The 22,179-nt window shown below is 38.7% G+C and overlaps 1 protein-coding gene across 2 annotated transcripts; it reads left to right on the forward strand.

The window, feature by feature from the left end:
• Positions 1-1,171: 1,171 nt before the first annotated feature.
• On the forward strand, positions 1,172-10,613 carry reep2 (receptor accessory protein 2). 2 transcript variants are annotated; one of them, XM_088432053.1, is made up of 8 exons: positions 1,172-1,369; positions 4,249-4,321; positions 6,230-6,306; positions 6,511-6,631; positions 6,740-6,853; positions 8,347-8,527; positions 8,920-9,053; positions 9,433-10,613. In XM_088432053.1, the coding sequence occupies exons 1-8, from the start codon at positions 1,338-1,340 to the stop codon at positions 9,499-9,501; spliced, it is 801 nt and encodes a 266-aa protein (XP_088288179.1). In that variant the 5' UTR covers positions 1,172-1,337; the 3' UTR covers positions 9,502-10,613. The 2 variants fall into 2 exon arrangements, with proteins under 2 accessions (XP_088288179.1, XP_088288178.1); XM_088432052.1 differs by having other exon boundaries at positions 1,184-1,369; positions 8,890-9,053.
• The last annotated feature ends 11,566 nt before the right edge of the window (positions 10,614-22,179 follow it).

Below are 22,179 nucleotides of genomic sequence, written 5' to 3' on the forward strand. Positions count from 1 at the left end.
TTTGTTGATTTTGTGTGAGACAAGCTCACAATTTTGCTAGTTTTGGATAAAACAAATGTTGGGTCTAAAGGACAGTACAGTATTAGGTCATTCTTTTTTTAACACACATTTGGGTTATTGTTTTACGCAATTGATTTAGTGTAGCCACCTGACTGACTCATGAAAGTGAATAAATTCAAGTTTGTCTCTGAGTAAGAAACATAAAAAGATGTTATTCATTCAGATTTTCAAATTGTTTAATGTTCCTGTGGTGGTAAGTATGGTGCACAAAGAATCCACAATTTTTAAGACACACATTCTTTCACTGTTTTTAATGCCGTACAGTAGACAAAATATAGAAGGCCCGTTTATTTTTATTTTTTAATAAAATAGGCTTGACACCTGAAAAGCATTAATATTACTGTAATCTACTGTAATGTTACACTTTATGGTGTTATGACTTAATTGTTTAATTGCTGGATATTACTGACTCAACAAGTTGTGAAAGTCTTCCTTTGTTTCTTGATGACTATTATACTGACCCCTGGTGGCTGAGAATTAAACTTTTTTTTTTAATCGAGCCACAGTTAGGACATCACTGGATGCTCTACTGTGTACTTTTAAAGGGACAATGTGTTAGATTTTCATACGGTGGCACTCCACAACCCCCATGTGAATGAAAACTAGGCCTACAATTATATTCAAAACATATTAAGAACATTAAGGGCATTAAGAACATATTTATTTGCAAATATTTGAAATTTATAATCACATTTATTCAATTCGAATGAAAAACGGTCTAAATATTACACATTGTCCCTTTAAGTGGACCATAGCATGTCCTAAAAATGAAATTTCCTAAATAATATCCACGGGAAGCAAAATGGCATAATTTGTACATGCTTGCTAATGAGAGCGAGAAATTTGTCAGGCATCTGTAGAAACATTCAGCCAGGGGTTTAATAAATTAATCAAAGTGGCCCTTGCGTCCTTGATTTAAAAAAAAAATAGTTTCGACACCTCTCATAGAGGTAACAGAAATCAAACATTTCATTAGGATCTATTAAAGCGTTGGCGGGTTCTGTCCGTGTGACAGAATGGGAGGGTCCGCAAAAAATTGGTGCGGCCCCTTTAAGACGCACTCACACGTCCAACAACCTCACCGAGACTCAAAGCAGCTTCAAGCCAGAGACTGCAGCACATCCTCGGCCGCCTCTTCCCCGCACCTGACGGTCGACCGACTCCCACCCCCCTCCCAGCCATCACCACAACATGTTATGGGGGCGCCCTTAGCCCGCTAGCTAGTCACCATTTCAACTTCCTAGGCGGAGAAGGCTAGCATCCGGAGGTCCCGAAAGATGGTGTCGTGGATGATCTCGAGGATGGTCGTGTGAGTAGCGCCTCTGTTTTTGTCCTGCTGCTCCAGTTAGCCAAAAGTGATCGGCGGGCGACTCCATTCATCAGCTGCCCGCCTCGCCAAATGACGAAGCTGCCCCCCCGCCACCGACAACTCTTCTACCCCGCTCCTACTCAGCCACGCAGGAATAACCGCTTTAAAGTACCTTTTGTATCAATTACGCTAAATGTCGTCGCTTATGTCACCCGCTAATTAATTAACATGACGCGTTGTAAGCTAGCAATCGCTGTATGCTAACAGCTAGCCAGTAACGTTACCACCTGACAGATATTTGCTCTTTGCCCATATAAAACCATTTTATAAGACATAAGCTGCTGCTGCTGCAATAATTGTATTGTGAACTTACGAAGTGTGGATTTAAACATAACTCCCATCGCCATATGACGTAAGGGGTTGTTTTATTATGATGACAAGGCAAGTAAACATTTGCCCCCCTGCAGCAGCTCAGCTGATAAAAGCATATTTCAAACACAAGATTGTGATGGCGGAGCGTTACATGGTGATTTCAAGATTTTCGGCCGCTCTATAGAGAAGACAGAGGATGACTCGACTAAAGTCAGCACCTTTCACCACTGCTGCATTGCTCCTCAGCATTATGCAGTCTCGTAAGGTGTTAGGTTAAACCACTAAACTGGCAAATTTGAATGATGTTCCTCTGATTGCATAAGCAGAGCTTGCAAACTGTTTACTTTCTGACAGGGTGCATCTGGCTCTTGCACAATGCTGCACCTGAGGTGGAAAGCCTCTAGAAGAACACATGGTTTTGATGGAGAGGTGGGGCATCTGCCGTGTTCGATATCCTTGCGCCATGGATGTGACTGAGTTCGCACGTATTGGGTCGGAAGAGCAACTTCTAACCCCCGGCAAAAGACGCATTATCGATCACAACAGCTGAGGAGCAAGAATGGGCGTCAATAGTGTCTCTAATCTCTTCAATGTTTAAGTCGAGGAGAGGTTTATTTTTTTCATCTGTTGTACAAAACCTCAATAACCTTGTAAGCAAAATGGCGAAAAAAACAATTTTCCACATTTTCCCTAAGAGAAATAGCCAGAAGAATCAGGAGTGCTTCTCAATCTTTTTCAATATATCAAAATATTATGTTATCCCCGATTTTGTTGTTTGAACATAAAGGGACTTAAACCGTAGTGCTATGCCATGCGTGTCAAATTTATTAAACTCGGTAACTACATTTGTACTTGCATCTCTAGGTGCATTTTGTTCAGCAGCTCCAGAAGATAAATTGTGTTACATCACCTTTTATTTCTGGATTGTCGTCAATAACAATGCACCAAAAAAAAAGGCGGACAACATTTCACTTTACTTAAACACAATTTAGTATTAATTTGCTTCATGTTCTAATCAACTTGCTCTTAATTTGAAAAAGAAATTGCTAATACCTTAAGGGAGAATTTAAAGTGAGAATCCAGCCTATCTTTCTTCTCCATTGCCAACTGACAGGAAGAATAGTCATATTTTTTTTCTCTTTCAGCGACCATACAAGAAAAGGACAAACAATTGACCTTCATCCTTTATGTGACTTCTATTTATGGCTTGTCAGCTGAAAAATTCCGTCACTGATTCCGTCACTGACAACGTGCATCCGTGTAAAACCTAATTTAATAGAAGAATGTTACATTTTGCAAATGTGTCACTAAAACACAATTTTTCTTTATGTTCCAATTAGTTTGCTTTTAGTTTGAAAGTGAGAATTCTAAGATAAAAGTGTGAATCCTGTCTTTTTTTTTGTTTTTATTTTTTTCACTGGTCACAATCCTCTTACATATTTATTTGTAGCTCGTCTGCTGGAAAATTACATCTCTAATGACAATGCACATCCATATAAATCCTGAGACTCCTACCAACCTTTTTTTTCTCACACGCCTTAATACTCTTCTCTACTTTCATTTCTGGCTCGTCTCCTGGAAAATTGCGTCGCCAATGTGCATACATACAACTTAACAGAGTAAAGGCATCTAACGTTTTGCAAATGTGCCACTGTAATACAATTTAGTAATGCATTACTTCATGTTCCAATTAATTTGCTCTCAAATTTGTAAACAAAAATGTTTCTGTCACAGCATTAAAATAGATTTGCTGATTCTTGAAGAAACCCTGGTAAAATGTCACCTACCTCCTGAATTCCGTTCGCGTACCTGTCAGGAGTACACATGCATCTCTTTGATAAGCACTGTAATAAGAAACATACCCATTTATGTTCCCTATACGGTATCTGCTCAGCATGGCACTATGAGACGTGCAACAACTTTAAATGTGCAGTAACACAATTTCCCCTGAATGTTCCCTAATGGGTACTGTTTCTTAGAATTTTACTTTGTTTTTTATCTTACTTTATCTTTAAAAAAAAAAAAAAAGTATCATGTATTTTTATTGGAGCTTCTCAGCAAAAGGTTTTTCACATGTATGCACTTGAGTGCATATAAGTGACAATAAAGTGAATCTGAATCTAAATATATGGTTTTAACCTCCATTTACCAAGTAGTGGAGTTGTAGTTTCTCCGGTCATTCTATACTGCCAAGTCGCTGCTTCTGTCTCATCAACACGGATCACCACAAGGATGAATGTGCACTTGCAATAAAGCCCCCAATCACACAATGAGTCACCCATGGCAGTGTTCTTATCTCATTTCCTGGCTCCGTGTATCAGGTTTGCGTGTTTTGACAAACCACTGCCCATCTCTTCAGCACAAAGAGGTTGATAATATACAAAGCTCCAAGATAAAATATGGCTTACCTGCCTTTTTAGCAGGAAGTCATTTGTTTATGTATCAGTAAACAAAAGCTTCTGTTCTCTTATATTATCTCCTCTAACCCAGCCTTTTTTTCTTCCCAGCCTCGCATTCGGGACGCTTTACCCAGCGTACGCGTCATACAAGGCTGTCAAAACGAAGAATGTGAAGGAATATGTGAGTATTCCCGCTGGTTACAAAATCCAAGCGCATCATTTTTGACCCCTCTCTGGTGTTCCACATTTGGGATGTTTGGCCCCAGGTGGCTGTCAACTGTATTTACCTCCGTTGATGAGTTCGTAATGACTTGTGTTGGTCCGTTTGTAAGCAGTTTTGAACAAACTGCCTGAGGAATTTTTTTTTTTCCCCTTCAACTTGTGCAGAGCCTTTTGACCATTGATTTATGAAGAGTTTTATATTGCATGAGATATTGATAACCTAGAGGCTCATGCTTCAACTCTACTATCTCCTAAGTGTAGTGAAAGACAGGTCTTCATATTGGTCTCTTCACAAATTTCAAGATATTTATTTAAGGATACAAGGATATGGTATTGGTTTAAATGTAATAAATAATGGCATCTGTATTACTTGTATACAACGACTGTAAATATTTAAAGGTCAAACATTAAAATAACTGGCGAATATCCGTTATTTGGTGAATGGTTGAAGGGCTATAAGTGGTCCTGAGGTGTTTTTATTTATTTTTTTGATACCTTAAGTATAGCCCTAGAATATTCTGTAAAAAAAAAAAAATATATAACTCTTTCAGTGCCAAGCGGTATTTGAAAAGGCAACCCAGAGTGCCAGCTGATTTTGAGCAATTTGACGCATCTTTCAAAGTCTACAGTTTATTCTATTGTATGATTATGTAGATATTGGTGGTACCTTTTGAAAGATTGGATTCAATTCTTTACTTTGAAAAAGAAAGTAAAATTCTACCTTATTCCGTTCTTTAGTAATTATTGTTTGAAAATAGGTCATTTAAGTGACACAAAACTTTTGGACAACAGGAGAAAAATCCTTGCACATATACACTTTGACACAAATATTTTTTTAAATATATAAATATATAATATATATAATTAATACATATAATACATGATCAAAAACAGTGAACATGTGTTTTTCGATGGCAAACTAACAGTTTGCATATAAATATATATGTACATATAACTACATTACAACAGTGCTCGATTGGCATATAATTGGCCACGAGTGTCATTTATACATTCATTAAAAATAAAATTAGTTTACATGATGAAAATTCTCAAAGACAATAGGGATACAATAGTGGACCTAAAGAATATGCTGGCTCTCAGGAGGCATTTAAAATGATTTAATACTTTATTTTAGGCATCACGATTGATGCATTTTTAAATCATTATAGAATAATATATCAATTATATATTATTGTTATAAAAATCCGTTTTTTTATAGGAATGTGTCCCCTTTCTTTTCCCATTGTATCTATAGATGTTCATTGTTAGTTAAGAAAATAATAAACAATAACAAAAAACCAACAACCCCCCCGATACAGGTCTGAGTCTTAAAGAAACAGGGCCCTCCCTGCTTACCTCATCCCTGCAACGGATGAGAGCAAGGAGGTGCATGAGGGGGAGGAGCAGGAGCAGCAAAAGAGAACAATCTCCTTCCTGAAAGGTTACCATAGCAACCACTCCCTCACTGTTTCGCTACTCAACCAGACGGCAACAGAAGGAAGAGACTGTGTGTGCATGTGTGTGTGGGGGGGCACACCATTTTTAGAATTGTTTTGATTTCTGTTGGGTGTCATTGGAATCAACATTTTTTTTTAAAGCGTGAATGCTCGATTGAGGTCTGTTGTTTGAAGTAAATCTTAACGCTGAAGTGACTCCAATTCATGGAGTGATGCCCTACATTTCTTTTGTATCTCTGGGAAATGAAGTCAAGCATACTGATGTGCATTGGCATGACTCACATATGTAGCATTTAGCATAAGCACATCTTGTTAAACGCCACGCGCCTTGACACGTGACTCACAAAATGCTGTGAGCGTTCAGGTGCTTATTATTATTTATTTTTCCCCGTTCACGTTCTTCGTTTCAGGTGAAGTGGATGATGTACTGGATAGTATTTGCCTTGTTCTCCACGGCGGAGACGGCCACAGACTTGTTCCTTTCGTGGTGAGTTAAAAGCTTCACATGATTGGTCAGATCATCACTCTCACCGCGCTTTGAATAAATGAGCGCTTATATAAGATCAATTGATGTATTCATGCGTTTCCAGTGCCACGCATGCTGGGTATTTTTAACACTGTCACTATTCTTTTTATAAAATGAGCACACAGCGACTGAGCGTTCAAGCTTCGTTTTCTCTTCATTGCGCAGGTTTCCTTTTTACTTTGAGTTGAAGATCGCTTTTGTGATCTGGCTCCTGTCCCCGTACACCAAGGGCTCCAGTGTTCTCTATCGCAAGTTTGTCCACCCAACCTTGTCCAACAAGGAGAAGGTAGAAACACGTACTTGGATGGTGTTGGAATTCAACACGTTTTTATAATTGGCTCTGTTTGTTTACATTTTTGCCTCATGGGTTATTCAACTTTGCCATGTGCCGCAGGAGATAGACGATTACATTGCACAAGCCAAAGACAGGAGTTATGAGACCATGATGAGGTTTGGAAAGAGGGGTCTCAACCTGGCTGCTAACGCTGCAGTCACTGCAGCCACCAAGGTGAGGCTGCTTTGCCACGTATGATGTTTCAAGACAAAAAAAAAAAAGAAAATCCCAAATCAGAAAGGTGGCAATTACTTTTTCACATCCCTGTAGCTACTGTATACAAGGTGATTGAAGAGTAACTCCCTATTTCAGGACAGGCCATTGTGGCACCTTTGGTGAGATTTCATTTTCCCCCTCCCCGCCTCCATTTTGTTAAAAAAAAAAAATGGTGTGAGTTACATGCTGTAGCAACTTGTGATGAGAATGAAAATGAAGCCTAATGAACCACTTGGGATTTTTATTTTACTTCTCTAGATGGTGCTCTTGGTATACAAATAAAGGCGAGTGCAATATAAATGTATCACAATTTGCACTACATCTTTTAACCAAGAGTGCCAGTGCCAGGAGGAAAAACATATCACAAATGGCTTCATTTATACATCATTAGTTGCAACATCTAATTGCACATACCAAAAAGAGCAACAACATCATCTTTTTTATTGTCCCTCGTCTTTTTTCCCCCCCTCTTTGCCTGTGCATTTATATAGTTTGGGTAATTTTGACATGTTCATACATTTCCCCGAGGTCATACCAATGCCAATTTGCACTACCTCCAAACAGTACATGCAATATATAATTGATATTTTCACCTGTAGTCATTTTAAATGGGAACTGCCCAACATTTTAACTTGTTAGCATTTTCATTTTCACGGTTAGTTATATAATTGTAAATATGGGTAACTAACTTCTTCACTTGACAAAAGTTTGTTTGCCTAGAGACAATATTGGATTCTGGATTTTATTGAGTGATCAATTCATTTTTGTCTTTTTTCTTTCTATTTGAACATTCCCATAGTTTGATACTTTATCAAGACGTGTCAATCCTTACATTAGTCACTGACAAAGAGTTGCAATTAGTACATGCACCTTGAGTGAGGACTAAAATAACACCAGAAAGAAAAAAAAAACACATTTCTAACTTTGTTCTTTGTACATTTTACTTTTCTCCAGACCCAATGAGGCTGTTGGTTGTTTCAACCTTTTATTTTAACCATAATTAGTGTATTTACATTCTTATTGCCTTTCGATTCTATTTTTTTATACACACACAACGTTGTTTTAACTCATTTTACTCAATAATCGAATTTTTGTTTTTTCCATATACTGTACTATTAAAGTGCAACTACCAGAATTCTGAATTAAGAACTGCCATTTGATCCTCTGCTTCAGCCGCTTCTGCCTGGGAACTTTGTTTTTCTAATTAACACCTTGTTCCACTTCACTTTTATAATAATTTAACATTTTAACCCTTTTTTGAACTTCAAATTAGAGAATACTGTTGACGTTTGAACGATAGTGGAGGTGACTTTTCACCTGAGGTTTGCCGCCCCCTAGTGTTCAGCGCCCTTAGCATCTGCCTATATACTGTACAGAACTGCCAAATGAGCCAGCCTCGCCCACCTCGCGCGGTCCAGAATTGTCACAGACCTGTTTTGATTGCTGTGCAGGGACAGGGTGTGCTGTCGGACAAGCTGCGCAGTTTCAGCATGCAGGACCTGACACTCATCAACGCCGAGGACGAGCTGTCTCTGCACTCTTCAGATGGCCGCATTAGACGAGACTCAGTGGATGACATGAGCTCGGGGGCTAGCACGCTGCCCCGGGCCAAGAGCACCACTGCACGACAGAGTAAGACCACATGTCCAATTATATGCATCTGTGTACTTCTCATTGAACTCTTGTCAAATATACAACTATGAGACTATTTTGTTGATACAGAATAGGGCTACCTCGACTTGGTGACAATTTCTTGTTTTCCCTTCCTTGTGTATATGTATTTATGTGTGTATATGTATGTGTGTGTAGAAAATTTGCAAATTAGTCTTTTAGGCCAGGACAATTATCAGCTGGCATCACATGTGCTGATACATTTAAATAAGGCCAGTTATCAGCCTGATACCCAAACACGCTCACACTTAAAATGTTTAAAACAAAAAACAACAACAACAAAAAAGACGTTTTACTCACAATTTTACTGTCCAAATCCACAGCTCGTTCTATGGCTTCCGCATCCCTTGCAGATGAGGTATCGTCACAACATAGTTCAGACCAATCAGATGCAAGAACTGAACATTCCGATGAGGATGCGGTAGAAAAGGCCCCGAAGCGGACTACCACCTCCAAGACGGTCAAGAAGCCTGCAGCAAAGACGGAGGTAAAACACTCCCGGTTAAGTTAATCACAGGCCGTAAAAGTAAAAGTTCTACTTCACTTAGGAACAGTGACTTTTGCATACATTTGTGCAGAATTTTGATCATTTCTAGGTCATTTTCTACTACATCATTCTTGCAGTATTTTAGCTAAGGAATGGCACACTCATGCTAGTGTGATAACTAAATGGTCATGCCATGTTGAACTTTGACTTGTTGTCACCATCTGGGTGAAATTGTCTACTTTCTAATCAAAGGATCGGATAAAATCCTGTACAAGTTTTAAATGTGTTAACAGTACTCTGAATTGAGCGTAACTTAAGCAGCTCTTTTTTATTTTTTTCTTTGTTCCCGTCTTTGCCGTCCTGCTCCCCCCTTGGGAAGACACAAAGCAAGACGGTAAAGAAGGTACCAAAGAAGAAGACCACTACCAGTGCAGAGACGCCTCCGTGAGGGCCTCCACCTGTGTCCACGGCTCTTGAAGCCCACAGTCTGACAGCATCCCTTCCTATGTTTGGTCGCCACATGAACACACAAACACAACAAGAAGCACCAAATGCTGTCTAGGTTTAGTTTTGGCCTTTTTTTTTTTTTTTTTTTTTTTGAGGGAGGTTGACAAAATTGCTGTCTTTAATTCACCTCACTGTATAGAGTGAGCTTACCCAATGGTTCTTAGAACTTTTTAATTCAAATTTATATTCATGATTCGTTCTTGTTTTAGTCGTATTAGCTAAGAAAGTAACCTGACCAGGCATTAGGTATGAAGCATACATTTAAAAAAAAATACAATTCCTTCTTTGGCCCAACCGGCCTCGAGGTGGTCTGCTCTAAGCGAGCCTGGCTCTGCGTAGCCAAGGTTCACCCTGCAGCGAAATTCCTCAACAACTTTATATTTACGTACGTCACTGTAGTTTCTGTTGATTTTTGTTTTGATATTTAAGATTGTTATAAGTTGTGATCATTTGTTTACTGTCCAGAGGAAGTATTTTTGGTGCACAAGGTGTCGGTCCAACCTGTTGCGATGAGTTTTAGTTGGCTGCTGCTCCAACGGGGTTTTAAAAAGCATGATGCTGAAATTGTGAAACTAGCTGGAGGCACTAGGGGGAGACAAAGTCCGCCTCTACGTCTGACAATGTAAATAGATGACTGTAAATACAACGCGAGCTTGCTTGCCTTATCTTATTCTCTGGGCTTTCATCTGTTTACTTATCCGGCTTTTCAGTTCAAGTATCATTTTAAGAAATGAAGGATGATTCACTTTATTTTAAGATCAAGAGAACAATTTCGAAATTCCACAAAGACTGAACAACACTCGGGGACTTTTACAACTTGCTCCCCTCTAGACCCATTTTCATTCTTGCTGCGCCTAGTTCTGAAATACTTTAAACACTAAACATTTTGTTTTCCCTTAAGTCTATTTATTGTTTACATTCTGGTTGAAGTAGTATTGTACAGATGTGCAAATTCTCAACTCCATGTGAAACACAAAAGGCGTGTGTACTGGAATGGTATCTTTATGTATCGATAATAAAACTGCTAATAAAGGAAACTTGATGGACTAGTAATTCTAGCACGTTTAATTACATTTCATCAGGAAAATATTAAATACATACATTTATAAAGTTAAAGTGAACCTTGACTTGAATTATGTGACCTCTTTCAATTATGCAGCTAACAAATTAGCATCTGGTTTGCTTATGCTTGCACTTTAAAAGCTGTTAGTGTTTTTTTTTTCTGTATGTTCTAATGTTGACGTAGTTTGGATTGATGACATAAAACTACTGTGTCCAGCCTTGATTCTCAAGCTATGGTTTGCAGGCAACTGCTTAGACAACTAGAAACAGTTCAATTGCTGTAAAAACTAATGACAGATAAGTTTTACTTGATTTGTAGTCCGTGCCGCGTTCAGATGGAGCGCGAAGAGCGGACGGTTTTGTATTGTGGTCAATGGAGTTCACCTGACGGGCGTGGCTCGTAATTACGCGTGACGCTAGAAGTTAAAAAAAAAAATGGAACTCAGCCAATCAGCTTCGGGAACGTTCAACGTCTCACACAGGGTTCAGGAATGAATCATGGCTGCTGCTTTGAGGTCACCCGGAGCTACCCAACACGGCCAGCTGAGCTTTCAATACAAAAACGGAGCCAAGCAAGAGCACTCACCTGGCTTGGAGAATGGCGGAAGGGAGAACTTGGGACAATTGGTAAGTGCAACATTTGCTTCCTTTTTTAACAGCTATTGAACTGGCGTTACTGTGCCACGCTAAGATAGTGCAGCACTGACCGCACAGTATTTAGCACGGTATCGGCCACTTGATTGCGACATTGAAACTTTTTTTTTTGGGCAGATGAGTATTGCCGTAAAGCAGGGGTGGGCAATTCCAGGCCTCGGGGGTCGGTGTCCTTCAAGTTTTCCTGTTTTAGCCCTCAAACACACCTGATTCAAATGATTAGGATTATTTTCCTTGTCCTTTAAAAACATTGATGCTTTCAAAGTTTAATAAAATGTCAAAAGCATATCGTGGGCTTAATTGGACAAGCGACTGGCCTTGCTTAATGGACGCATCTGGGACCAACCTTAATGCACAGCTCTGTGTTCATAAAGGTGTGAGCAAACATGATCATTTTCTAATTCAATGGCATGCAGGACAAACAAATGGTCGGAAAATATTCGAGTAAGTTACTAAGAGTAAGTTGATTTTTGGGAAAACATGAACAAAATTAATATTTGCTTTTACTTGTCAACAGTTTTGAGAAATTTCGATTTTTTTGTCATGTAAGAGAGCGTTTTGCTTTTTCAATTTTCAATTTTTTAGACGAAGGTGATGTTGCTTCACAATAACAAATTAGGGTTTATTGTACATGCTTTTAAAAGGTAAATATTGCAACGTAAGGTGTAGTGACATAAGTGGCAAACCGAATTATTCGAAAAAGTAAAACTATCAATAATTATGAAAAAAAGTTCCATCACACCAACGTATTTTCTAGTACATAATTGTAGGTCTAGTAATTATATTACATAGGTCTCGCCGTGCCTAACAAGTGGCTGACATATTTCACTTCTTTTCAAAATCTATGCATTTTTTTAGTTCACCGCTAGATGACATTAAATCCTACAGTTCACTTCAATGAATAACATGTATGCCTTATTTTTTATACTACTGCTTTGCTATAGTAATGTTAGTTATTATGGGGCTTTTGGACAGTAAAGGCTTTTATTTTAGGTGGTAGTTGGTTTGAAAAGTTGGAAAATCAATGGTATGCAGTGTTAGCAGTCAAACAATGTGTAATGTGCATTTTGAACACTTGGTGACGCCATCAAGCCGATGAAGAGCAGAGCGTCTGGGTGCGTCCACCCCGGAGCTAAAAAGGAGCGACCTCACTTGATGCGATGCTCTTATGTTAGGCAGGAATGTCCCAGTATGAAAACATTTGGGGTCAGGGCATTTTTTCCCCCCAGTTTTCGAGCATTTCAAGCTTGATGTATGCCATGTGGTGATTGCGACCCCCGGGGTCATGTCTTTTAACCCCAACATGCCTCGGCTGATGAAGAGGCCCCCCACAATGTCCCCCTGCATCTGAGATGTATGCTTGTCGACAGCTTACGTAACACATCATCTGAACTAGCGGCATGTTTGTGTGTCTTTTTGAATCACACAATACAGCAAGGAGGTGCATTTGAAAGGATTTTTTTTTTGAATGCCTTTTCCCTGCTTTGTTGATTGTGTGTGGTGCTTTTTTAAATGCAGCATCAGAATTCAAATCAGAGGCACAGAAGGAATATGTCTCCACCAGTTGAGTCATTCCAGTGCTATAGCAAACCATGATTTTTTTATTATCATTTTTGACAGAAATGTTTTCTATGGCATTGCAATAAGTAGACTATCTCTTTAATAAGGGATTTGATTAGAAAAACAAATGTGTGTGATGTCAAATTAAAGCAAGATTTGGCAAATTTGGGACTAATTTTATGTCAAAATGAAGGAAAAACCCATTTACCAACAAGATGAAGCAATTTCTGTGGATGGAGAAAGCTGAATGAAAAATTATAGGAGCATTTTGGAATGATGAATGCGCTGGAATCATGGAGTACAATAAAATGATTTTGAATTACATGTAATGATATTCAACATTGTGGAAACTTGTGGAGTAAAAAAAATCTTCTTTTTGGTTTTTATTTACATATTTGGGGGAAACAATTGTAGTAGGGATGATCCGAACAGTTTATTACATATATATTATTGGTATTGTTTTTATTTTTTTTTAAATAAAAAAATAAAGTGGTAAAGACGAGACGAACAATTTTAAATTATTTGGAAAGTAAGAATTGGTCAAAAATTGTGAAATAACAGGTTCTAGAAATTAAAGTCAGATTTTTTTTTCCGCTTGTTTAGAAATTTGGGGATACTACACTATGAGTTTAACACTTTAAAATTAGAAAAAAATAGAATAAAATTAGAATGTGATTTTAGCCAAATAATGTGGGAATTAGAAGGGGAGAAAACAAAAAAAAATACAAAAAATATTTTCAAGGATGAGATGAAGAGTTGGAATGTTGTATATTGATCCAAAAGTTCAAAGTAATTTGATCTGAAATGTTGAATATGTCCGAAGAAATTAAAGGGGATTTTTGTGGGTATGTCAACTATTTGGAAAAGTAAATTTATCAAATTAAAAAAACAAGAATTTAGAAGGTGAATAGTTGAAATGGCCAAGGAATGGTGGAATTAGATATTGGTGAAAAGTGCAAATTTGGGGTGAAAATTATGGATTTTTCATTGAATGTTGAAAATTGATCAGAGCTGATAGGAGGTAAACACTAAAGCAGGGATGTCTAACTCATTTTTATTGTGGGCCACATTGTAGTTGTAGTTCTGTCAGAGGGCAAATCAAATCAATTTTAGGTGTGTTTGTCAAATATATTGCCCCATTGGGAATGAATGGGGATTTTTCGGGTAAGAAATGTTGACTTGTGGGAAAACTGTAGGCACAAGAAAACAATTTCTGGGAAACGTGATTTTTTGAAACATGGTGAAGTTGGAACGGTTTGAATCGATGTAGAAATGTTGAAGAAATTGACAAAAAAATGGCAGGATAAAAAAATATAACATACATTTTGGACTGATTAGTTAAACGGGTATTTTACTCTGCATCTGTTGGTATTATATTGAAAATATGTTGGTGCTAAACATGCAGGCATGTATAGTCTGTTGCTGATAGGACGTTACTGGACATAGGCAGTTAAAAAGTTTTAAATAAGAAAAAAAATGGTGCATCAACCAACTTTCTGTGTATCCTAACTCTTTTAGTGCCAAGCTTTATCGGAAAAGGAAACCTCTAGAGGGCTAGTATGATTAGCATTTTCACTCATCTTTCAAGGCCGACGGAAAATTGTGTGCAAAGTCTATGTAAATACGGGTGCTGCCATATGAAAGATTGACTTCCATTCTTCAGTTAGAATTGATGAAGGGAATTGTTGTGTTGTAAGTGTGGAAACACTGCCATCCAATGGTCACGGTTATCACTACAGTGCTCAATTGGTTTATATTAGGTAAGCATCAGTCAAGGGTGTCACGAGGCTTCAGTAGCCTCATTGGGTTTGGCGCTTATTTTGTATATTTTGGAGAGCAGGGGGCGTGCCACTGCTTCCGTTGGTTAATGTGATTGGTCAAGGTCTATTTCCAGGCATATACAAGAACTTAGGCTACTTTCTGAGTTGTGCAAACGCATGTTGTACTTGTTGCAAACATGTGCTCTGCTCCGGCAAGCAGAAGCCGGGATTGTAGCATTTTTCTCACTAATGCACCTGATGACTGCCTTTTCAACTGTCATTCCTCGACAGTTAGTTGTTAACGCAGTTGACACGGCGCCAAGCGCCCTCTCTGAACAAAACGTCGTTACTTCTTGCTTTGCCTTTGTAGCGCTTTTGTTTGCCTTCTCTCTGTCTCCACTCCTTGTTATTCCCCCCCAACTCTTTTTATCTATTTCTATCTTCTCTCCTCCAGCGCAGCGATAGATAGGATGGGGAGGGTATCCATAGCAACGTGTTTGTGCGCGCGTGCATAGCCTTTTGTCCGAGACACAATGTGGTAATTACCAGAGCTTACCTCTGCGCTAATTAACCGTCACTGTGGTAATTGGAGGGGTCAAGTGAGCAGGAAGATTGGCTCACCTTCTGAGCACCGTCTCCTCCACCCCTCCTCTCGTCCACTTCTCCTCCGCTGACAACTTCACACCTCAACTCTCCTTTTCGTACCTGGCTGTCAGCCTCCTTGACTGCGAGAAGGCCGCCGCTCTCATGTTGTTGTCCAGGTTGGGCGCATCATCAATTGCGCTATTCTTTGGCCCTTGTCCTAAAAAAAATAAATAAATAAAAAATTAAACCCAAGCCTTGCCTGCTCCACTGGATTGGGCAGACAGACAACTGGCGAGCGAGCAGGGGTGGAGCTTGTGACCTTCACAGCCTCCAGGAGCTTTCAGCACCATCTGATTAGTTTACCTTAGAAAATATTCATGTTTTGTGCCATCAGGTGACAGAGATATTCAGTGCAAAATACTCATACAGTGTACCCTTGTTTTTCACGGTTATTTTTACTTTTTCTTTTTAACAGTCCAGACATCCAGTTATCTAAAAAGAAGTTAAAAAAATCAATTCATATATTTTTTTAAAGTTTGGCTAAAGGAGTGTCTAAAATGTATGGTACTAATCAATCATCTAATTAATTACTTAAGTAATTGATTGGTTTTACCTACAGTAATCTATTACTATGGTGCGTTTGTACCGAAAGTAATTTTTACTTAAGTACTTCAATAGCTTAATAGCTGAATACTTTGGTACTTAATAATCCAAAGAAATCAATTACTTACTACCAGTCATTTTTAGAGCCTCTTTTAGCAAAATGCTTTGAAAAAAATTAAAAAACATAACTTACTGGTATTAAATGTCTTTAAAAAAAAACGTAAAAAGACATCTTTGGGTTTAAACGAGTTAATGGGGTCTGGAATGATTTGTAAATTCCGCAAGGTAAGATTGGCCCCAGGCCGGACGTTGAACATACATAAAGTGTAAGCAAAGTGTTTAATAAAAACCTTGCTTGCCTTTCTTTCCCATGCAGTGATTTCCTAACTGTATTACAGAGGCTGAACAGACATGTGTCTCTTTTTTCAAACTTTATTCTATTTTACAACACACAACATACAGTGAGCGACTGCTAAGTCTCCCCGAGTCTCCTCCGCCCTGAGCCTGAGCCCCTAACTGAACTGGTTGCCAACCAATCGCAGAGGACACTCAGACGAACGGCCAATCAACTCACAAACACACTTAAAGGCAATTCAGTCCAAGAAAACACAGAGGACCCATGCAGGCACAGGGAGAACATGCAAACTCCACACAGAAGGCTGGAGATGGAATCAAGTAGACATTCAAAAACCAATAAATCCTGCTTGACCCTTCTCTTTTCGAATCTGCAAGTTTCCTGCCACTAGTTGACTATAACGAAGTTTCAGATGCTTTATGAGTGTGTCCGATTCCTGGACTTTGTTTAGTACTGCGGCTTGCAATTGGTTGACACATCATTGTATTCTGTATGTGAAATTGAGCAGGCTCTCTCAGACTGTTCACAAATAAATGCACACACACATGCACACACACACACACACGCATACCTAACACACCACATTCAGTGGCACAGAAATTTCAGGCTTCTACAAAAAAAAAAAAAAAAGAGAGAGATAAGCATGCTCGAACAGCTGAAATTCACTTGGAGTAAGAGGCACCATAAATTGTTGTATATGTGTGCAGACTCCCATTTAACCCATAGGCATTTTTTTTTTTTTATCCCAGCTGCAAAATGGCTCTTTTCTTGAAGTCTTTTCACAATATTTTTATCACTTTCAACCACTCAAAATGTTCTTTAGCTTCAGACCTACCCATACGCGTTTATTTATTTATTTATTTATTTATAGCCACTTTTGGGACAATTGTAGCAATATTATGCTAACAAGAAAACTAACTAAGCTGTAAATAAGTAAATAGTTTATATGACATAATTGGAACATTGAATAAGTCAGTAAAGCATAAACATAATTTTTTGAAGCAGTTTTTGAGAAACAATAAACTCACCATATTCCTGTCGAATAATTTTTGTTTTCTTGAATTGTGATAGGTTATTTATTTGTTTTTTTTTCAGATTCAAACACACAAAATGTTCATTGGCATCTAAGGTTGTATTCTATTTTTTCCAGCCAAGTACTTAGTTCTAATCAATTAGGTCTTCATTTGAAAAGAGGCAACGTTGCAATTTGCAATAAAAACACATTAATTCTAATTTTCGATTACCTGCATGAACCTTATCAAAATCTCATGCTCCCCCTAAAGTTCCTTCCTGATCTCTATCATTAAAGCAGTTTCTTGGGACTTTCTTTACTACACTGAAGTTCCCCGTGTCTGTTAACCGACAAAAAGCACAATGTTGTGCTACTCTCAATGAAACCCTGATTTCTCTTGTCCCATCTTCTTGATCCCTCTTTAGGGGTTTGGAATTCCGCTCATCTTTCTTGTTCTTCAGGCTCACGGAAAGAAATCCATCTGCCCTTTAGGGGAAAGAGTAAAAAGTAGTCTTGAGGCTTAAACCAGACAGCAGGATGGATAGCAGTCCTTTGGAAAGAGCAAAAAAAAAAAAAAAAGGAAAGGCAGTGAAAAAGGAAAGTGTTTACAGGACCAATGAGGTGATGTGAGGTGGCTTTGAAATGTTTGCCGATGGAGACGAGGGAGGCGCTGACATTACTCACCTGATGGGGAAGCGGGTGTTAAAAGAGAGGTCGGGAACGAGTGATATGTTGAAGGGTTACGATGAATAAAAGGTCCAGGAGGGAGAAAAGCTCAGACGGATGAGGTAGGAGTTGGATAGTGTGAGCGATGGGCAACCTGAAAAACGGTAGCAAGGGTGCCGTATAAGTTCGACATCATTATTTTTAATGGAGATTGTGTTGGCTACAGCCACCCCTATAAATTTGCTGGCCACCCTAATAAACAGATATGAGTAGTCCTTCCCCAGTAGTTGTTTTGTTTGCAATAATGTACCTATTTTGACTCCTGAAGAGCCATATATTGTTTGTGTTTCTATGGTTACAGAGCTGCTTCGTTTTGTAGTCTTAAGTTGTTATTTCTTTTAATTTTTTTACCAACTGTTACATGTCCCGTTTAGAGTCTTGCAAGGAATTTACAGGAGTGACTGTTGCTCCTCGTAAAGCTTACCCAAGCACAACCTCTTCATGTGTACATATATTGTAAACATTGAGTAAAGTGTGAATTAATGAGGCGTGTTAGTCATAATATTGTATCAGAGAGATACTAGAAATATGTTTACTTAATTAGAATTTAAGATAACTACATATTAGCATTCAGATTCTGAATAGCATTTAATATTATATCTGATGGAGACTAGTAATATGTTTACACACAATTAGCATTGAAGCTAACTACTGATTAGTATTTAGTTCGTGAATAGCTTTCAATCTTGTATGGGAGAAATACAAGAACTATGCTTTCCGACAATTAGCATTTAAGATAACTAGCAATTAGCATTCAGTTATGGAATAGCCTTCAATATTGTATCGGATAGATACTCGAAGTATGTTTTTGTCCTATTAGCTTTTAAGATAACTTGTGATTAGCATTCGGTTAGTGAATAGCATTTAATATTGGTTGGGCGCATGCTAACTAGAGATTAGCATTCAGTTAGTTACTAGTGTTTAACGTTGTGATTAGCATTTAAGCTCGGAATTGACACTTCAACTTGTGCTGGCAACCTACCTTAGTCTTCTTTTTATCATATAACAGTCAAGTTGAGCATACTATCTTGTTATATTTTATATCATAATATAATTTCAAGTGTTTTTGTGTTTTTTGTTACAGTTTTAAAGTCATCTGCTGTCAACGAAGTTGCAGACATGGCAGCCTCCGGAGGAATGCCCCCCCCCCCACCCCCCAGGTAGTAGAATTTAATGATAACTAGACTTACGAGTATGTATAAAACATACTGTTGGTTAGGAAGAAGACATTTATTTGCAAGTTTTTGATATTTATAATCATTTGATTTATTCCTTTTTAATGGAAAAACAGCCCTAATCTTACACATTGTCCCTTTAAGTGTGTTTGTTTCCTACTGACCATTTTAGTATAATGATATCACGATATCAGCCCCCCAAGTTTTTAAGTGCCCCTCACCGGAGAACCTAGGGAAAAATTTCCGTATGTTGCAGAAGTGATTGCACACTCTGAGTACACACACACACGGACACGGACACAATCGCAAGGTTGCAGCTGCGGGTAGTGGCGCTCTCCTTGGTGCTGACCCCAAAGCGAGCCTGGCATCACAAGGCAACACGGAGCAGACGTCCTCCGCTGTTCTCCATATGGAGAGACTCTTGTCAGAACAAGAACTGGAAGGCTAAGTGGGGAGTGCTGGTGCTCTATATTTAACCACTCATAGTTTATTAATGAGCCGGTGTTTAGTCAGACCTGGGGTGCTGTTTAATGTATGATGACAACGTTGCTCTCAGGGGACCTTTCCCATCCTCCCAGCCTGGCATTTTTTTTTTTTTTTTTACATAACCGAGAGAGATTTAAGGTGGTGGTGGGGGGTGGGCAGCGCTGCCATGGGTGGGGTTGGAGGGGGTGAATTCCAGGTTGGCGATTTGCTGCATTACACGCTCAGACAAGAGGATATCCTCTCCCCTGAGTGCTTTGCACATGGGGAGGTTTAGCAAGGGGCCGCAGCCAAGTTCCCATCTCTTCGTAATGCTGCGAGCGATCCAGAAATGTTGCTATAAGACTTTTTGATATTGTATGCATGCATACTTTCCATGAACAAAGCTAACTAAGCGGAACTTGCCTTAACTCGCCGGCTAGAGTTCAAATAGGCATGCATATTCCGAAAATCAAATCAATTTTCACATCTAAAGGAAATACTTAAGTCATAATGGACCCCCCCCCCCCCCCCCCCCCCCACCAACACACACAATTTAAATGGTAGAGTACACTTCATCACCAGTAAATTAAAGTCCAAAGCGGCTTGTGAATGTGAAACGTGGCAACCATGAAAGAGTTCATCAGTCAGCCATCAAAAATAACATCTCTTACACAGAAAGCACTTACTGGCAGAAAAAAAAAAAAAAAACCTCACACATCCAGAAAGCTGTCACACGCACATGCACATGCACACACACTCACACACGCACGTGCACGCACACCAAACTCTCACATTTATCAAAAATATCTTACGTACACCAAAATTACCTCACTCAACAAAAATCTCTCATGATTCACACAAAAAATCCCACAAAACATTTACCAATCACCTAAAAACTCTCACATACACCAAAACACCTAAAACATCTCTTGAAAAAAAACCCCTCTTATTCACATAAGCGCTGACACCTACACATCAAATATCCTCTCACATAAGAAATATTGTATCCGAAACCTCTCATATTAATAAAAAAAATCCCCATTCACATCAAGAAGCTTCTGTGATGAAGTAAAAAAACAAAAACTTATGGCATTATATAGACATCATATACATCTTACATACACCAACAATATCTCTCATACACATCAGAAAACACATCTAGCTCATGCAAAAAATCCTCTCACATACACCCTAAAACCCTCACACTCATCAAACAAAGCTCTCACAAAAAATTCACACACAAAACCCCCACTAAAAACAGCTACCAGACACTGCAAAATAAATGTGTATACCAAAACACTCTCACATGAACAAGGTTCACACACCCAAAAAAATCTCTCACACACAATACTCTCGCTCACATTAAGACACTTCATTTGAAGAGCAAAAAAGACCTCTGACATGTAAAAAAAGAAAACCCTCTCACTAACACTAGAAATACTTGAAGGTCACCCCAAGAAAATCCTCTCACAAACACCCCAAAACCTCTCACGAACCAAACGCAAAAACTGACATTCACACAAAACTCTTACAAACAAGCACCGGCACAGTGCTGGCACCATTTTTTTTTTTTTTTTTTTACCTAAGACCTTTCACAAAAAACAAAGCACCTGTCACCTTACACAATCACCCCTGCCCCCCGCACAGTCAAAAATTCTGTGCCTGTTTTCATCTCAGCCTGTGAACGAGGGAATTCTGTTTGAGTGACACACACTTGTCTTGGACCACATCACAGGGTGTGAGCACACTCGTGAAATCAAGTAAATTTGGTTCCCCGTGGCAGTGCAACACACACGCACACACCTGAACAGGCGGGATGAGTCACGAGCTCATGAAGGCCAGACAGAAGGTGGCAAAGGAAAAAAACAAAGAGGTCAACATAAAGGAGCTATGCTAGCTCAAGTGTTGGGTAGTTGTAGATACACTCTGGCTTAATTGCAGCATAAATACATAATAATGGAACATAAAGCGGAATTTAATTAACATTCCAATAAGTGCTTTAATAAGGCCGGGGATACAACAGGGACTTTTAATTTGCATGACAGACACAAACAGCTCGTGACACAAAGCAGGAAAAAAAATGGATGCGTCCATCATGAAGAGAATCTGGTGGGTAACAGAACAAAAGATTCACAGTGTTCCACAAAACACAGCACACAAATGCTAGTATTAACACATTGAAGTGTTTGAGTGCGAGCAGAACAAACGGGCATCAAACAGGTAGAAGAAAAAAATTGCTGTTAGAACGCGCTATTGAATCGCACATCTGAAATAAAAGGAGAGGAGCTCTTTGGAAATGAACTATGACTCCTACCCTTTTTTCTCTTTATTATTATTGTTTTTTGCTACTTTTTGCATACAGCTTACGCAAATGTTACTGTATTGATTACCGTATCTCCCCAAATAAAAGACCCCCCTCCAAATAAATGTGTCCTATAAATTTTCATTTTACGATTAAAATTATGGATTTTTTTTCCACATCAGTCAGATGGATTTTTCAGCCACATAAGATGAGTTTTGCTGAATTTACTGAGTAAACTATACAATATAGAACACATAAATACATTTGACAATGATACTATAACTTGTTTGAAGTCCTATTGTTTGTTCTTTCGATGCGTTGCAGCTTCCTGTTTGCGTTATTCACTATTGATAATTCCAT

Source organism: Hippichthys cyanospilos, chromosome 13 (genome assembly GCF_059441005.1).
Source record: "Hippichthys cyanospilos isolate Australia breed blue-spotted pipefish chromosome 13, RoL_Hcya_1.0, whole genome shotgun sequence".
In the NCBI taxonomy this organism is placed as follows: domain Eukaryota; kingdom Metazoa; phylum Chordata; class Actinopteri; order Syngnathiformes; family Syngnathidae; genus Hippichthys; species Hippichthys cyanospilos.

Excerpts from the sequence above, each read along its gene's own strand:
- reep2 (XM_088432052.1), top strand. The coding sequence starts at position 1,338 with ATGGTGTCGTGGATGATCTCGAGGATGGTCGT. Across the intron at positions 4,322-6,229 it reads CGAAGAATGTGAAGGAATAT|GTGAAGTGGATGATGTACTG; the intron begins GTGAGTATTCCC and ends TCTTCGTTTCAG. Across the intron at positions 6,307-6,510 it reads ACAGACTTGTTCCTTTCGTG|GTTTCCTTTTTACTTTGAGT; the intron begins GTGAGTTAAAAG and ends TTCATTGCGCAG.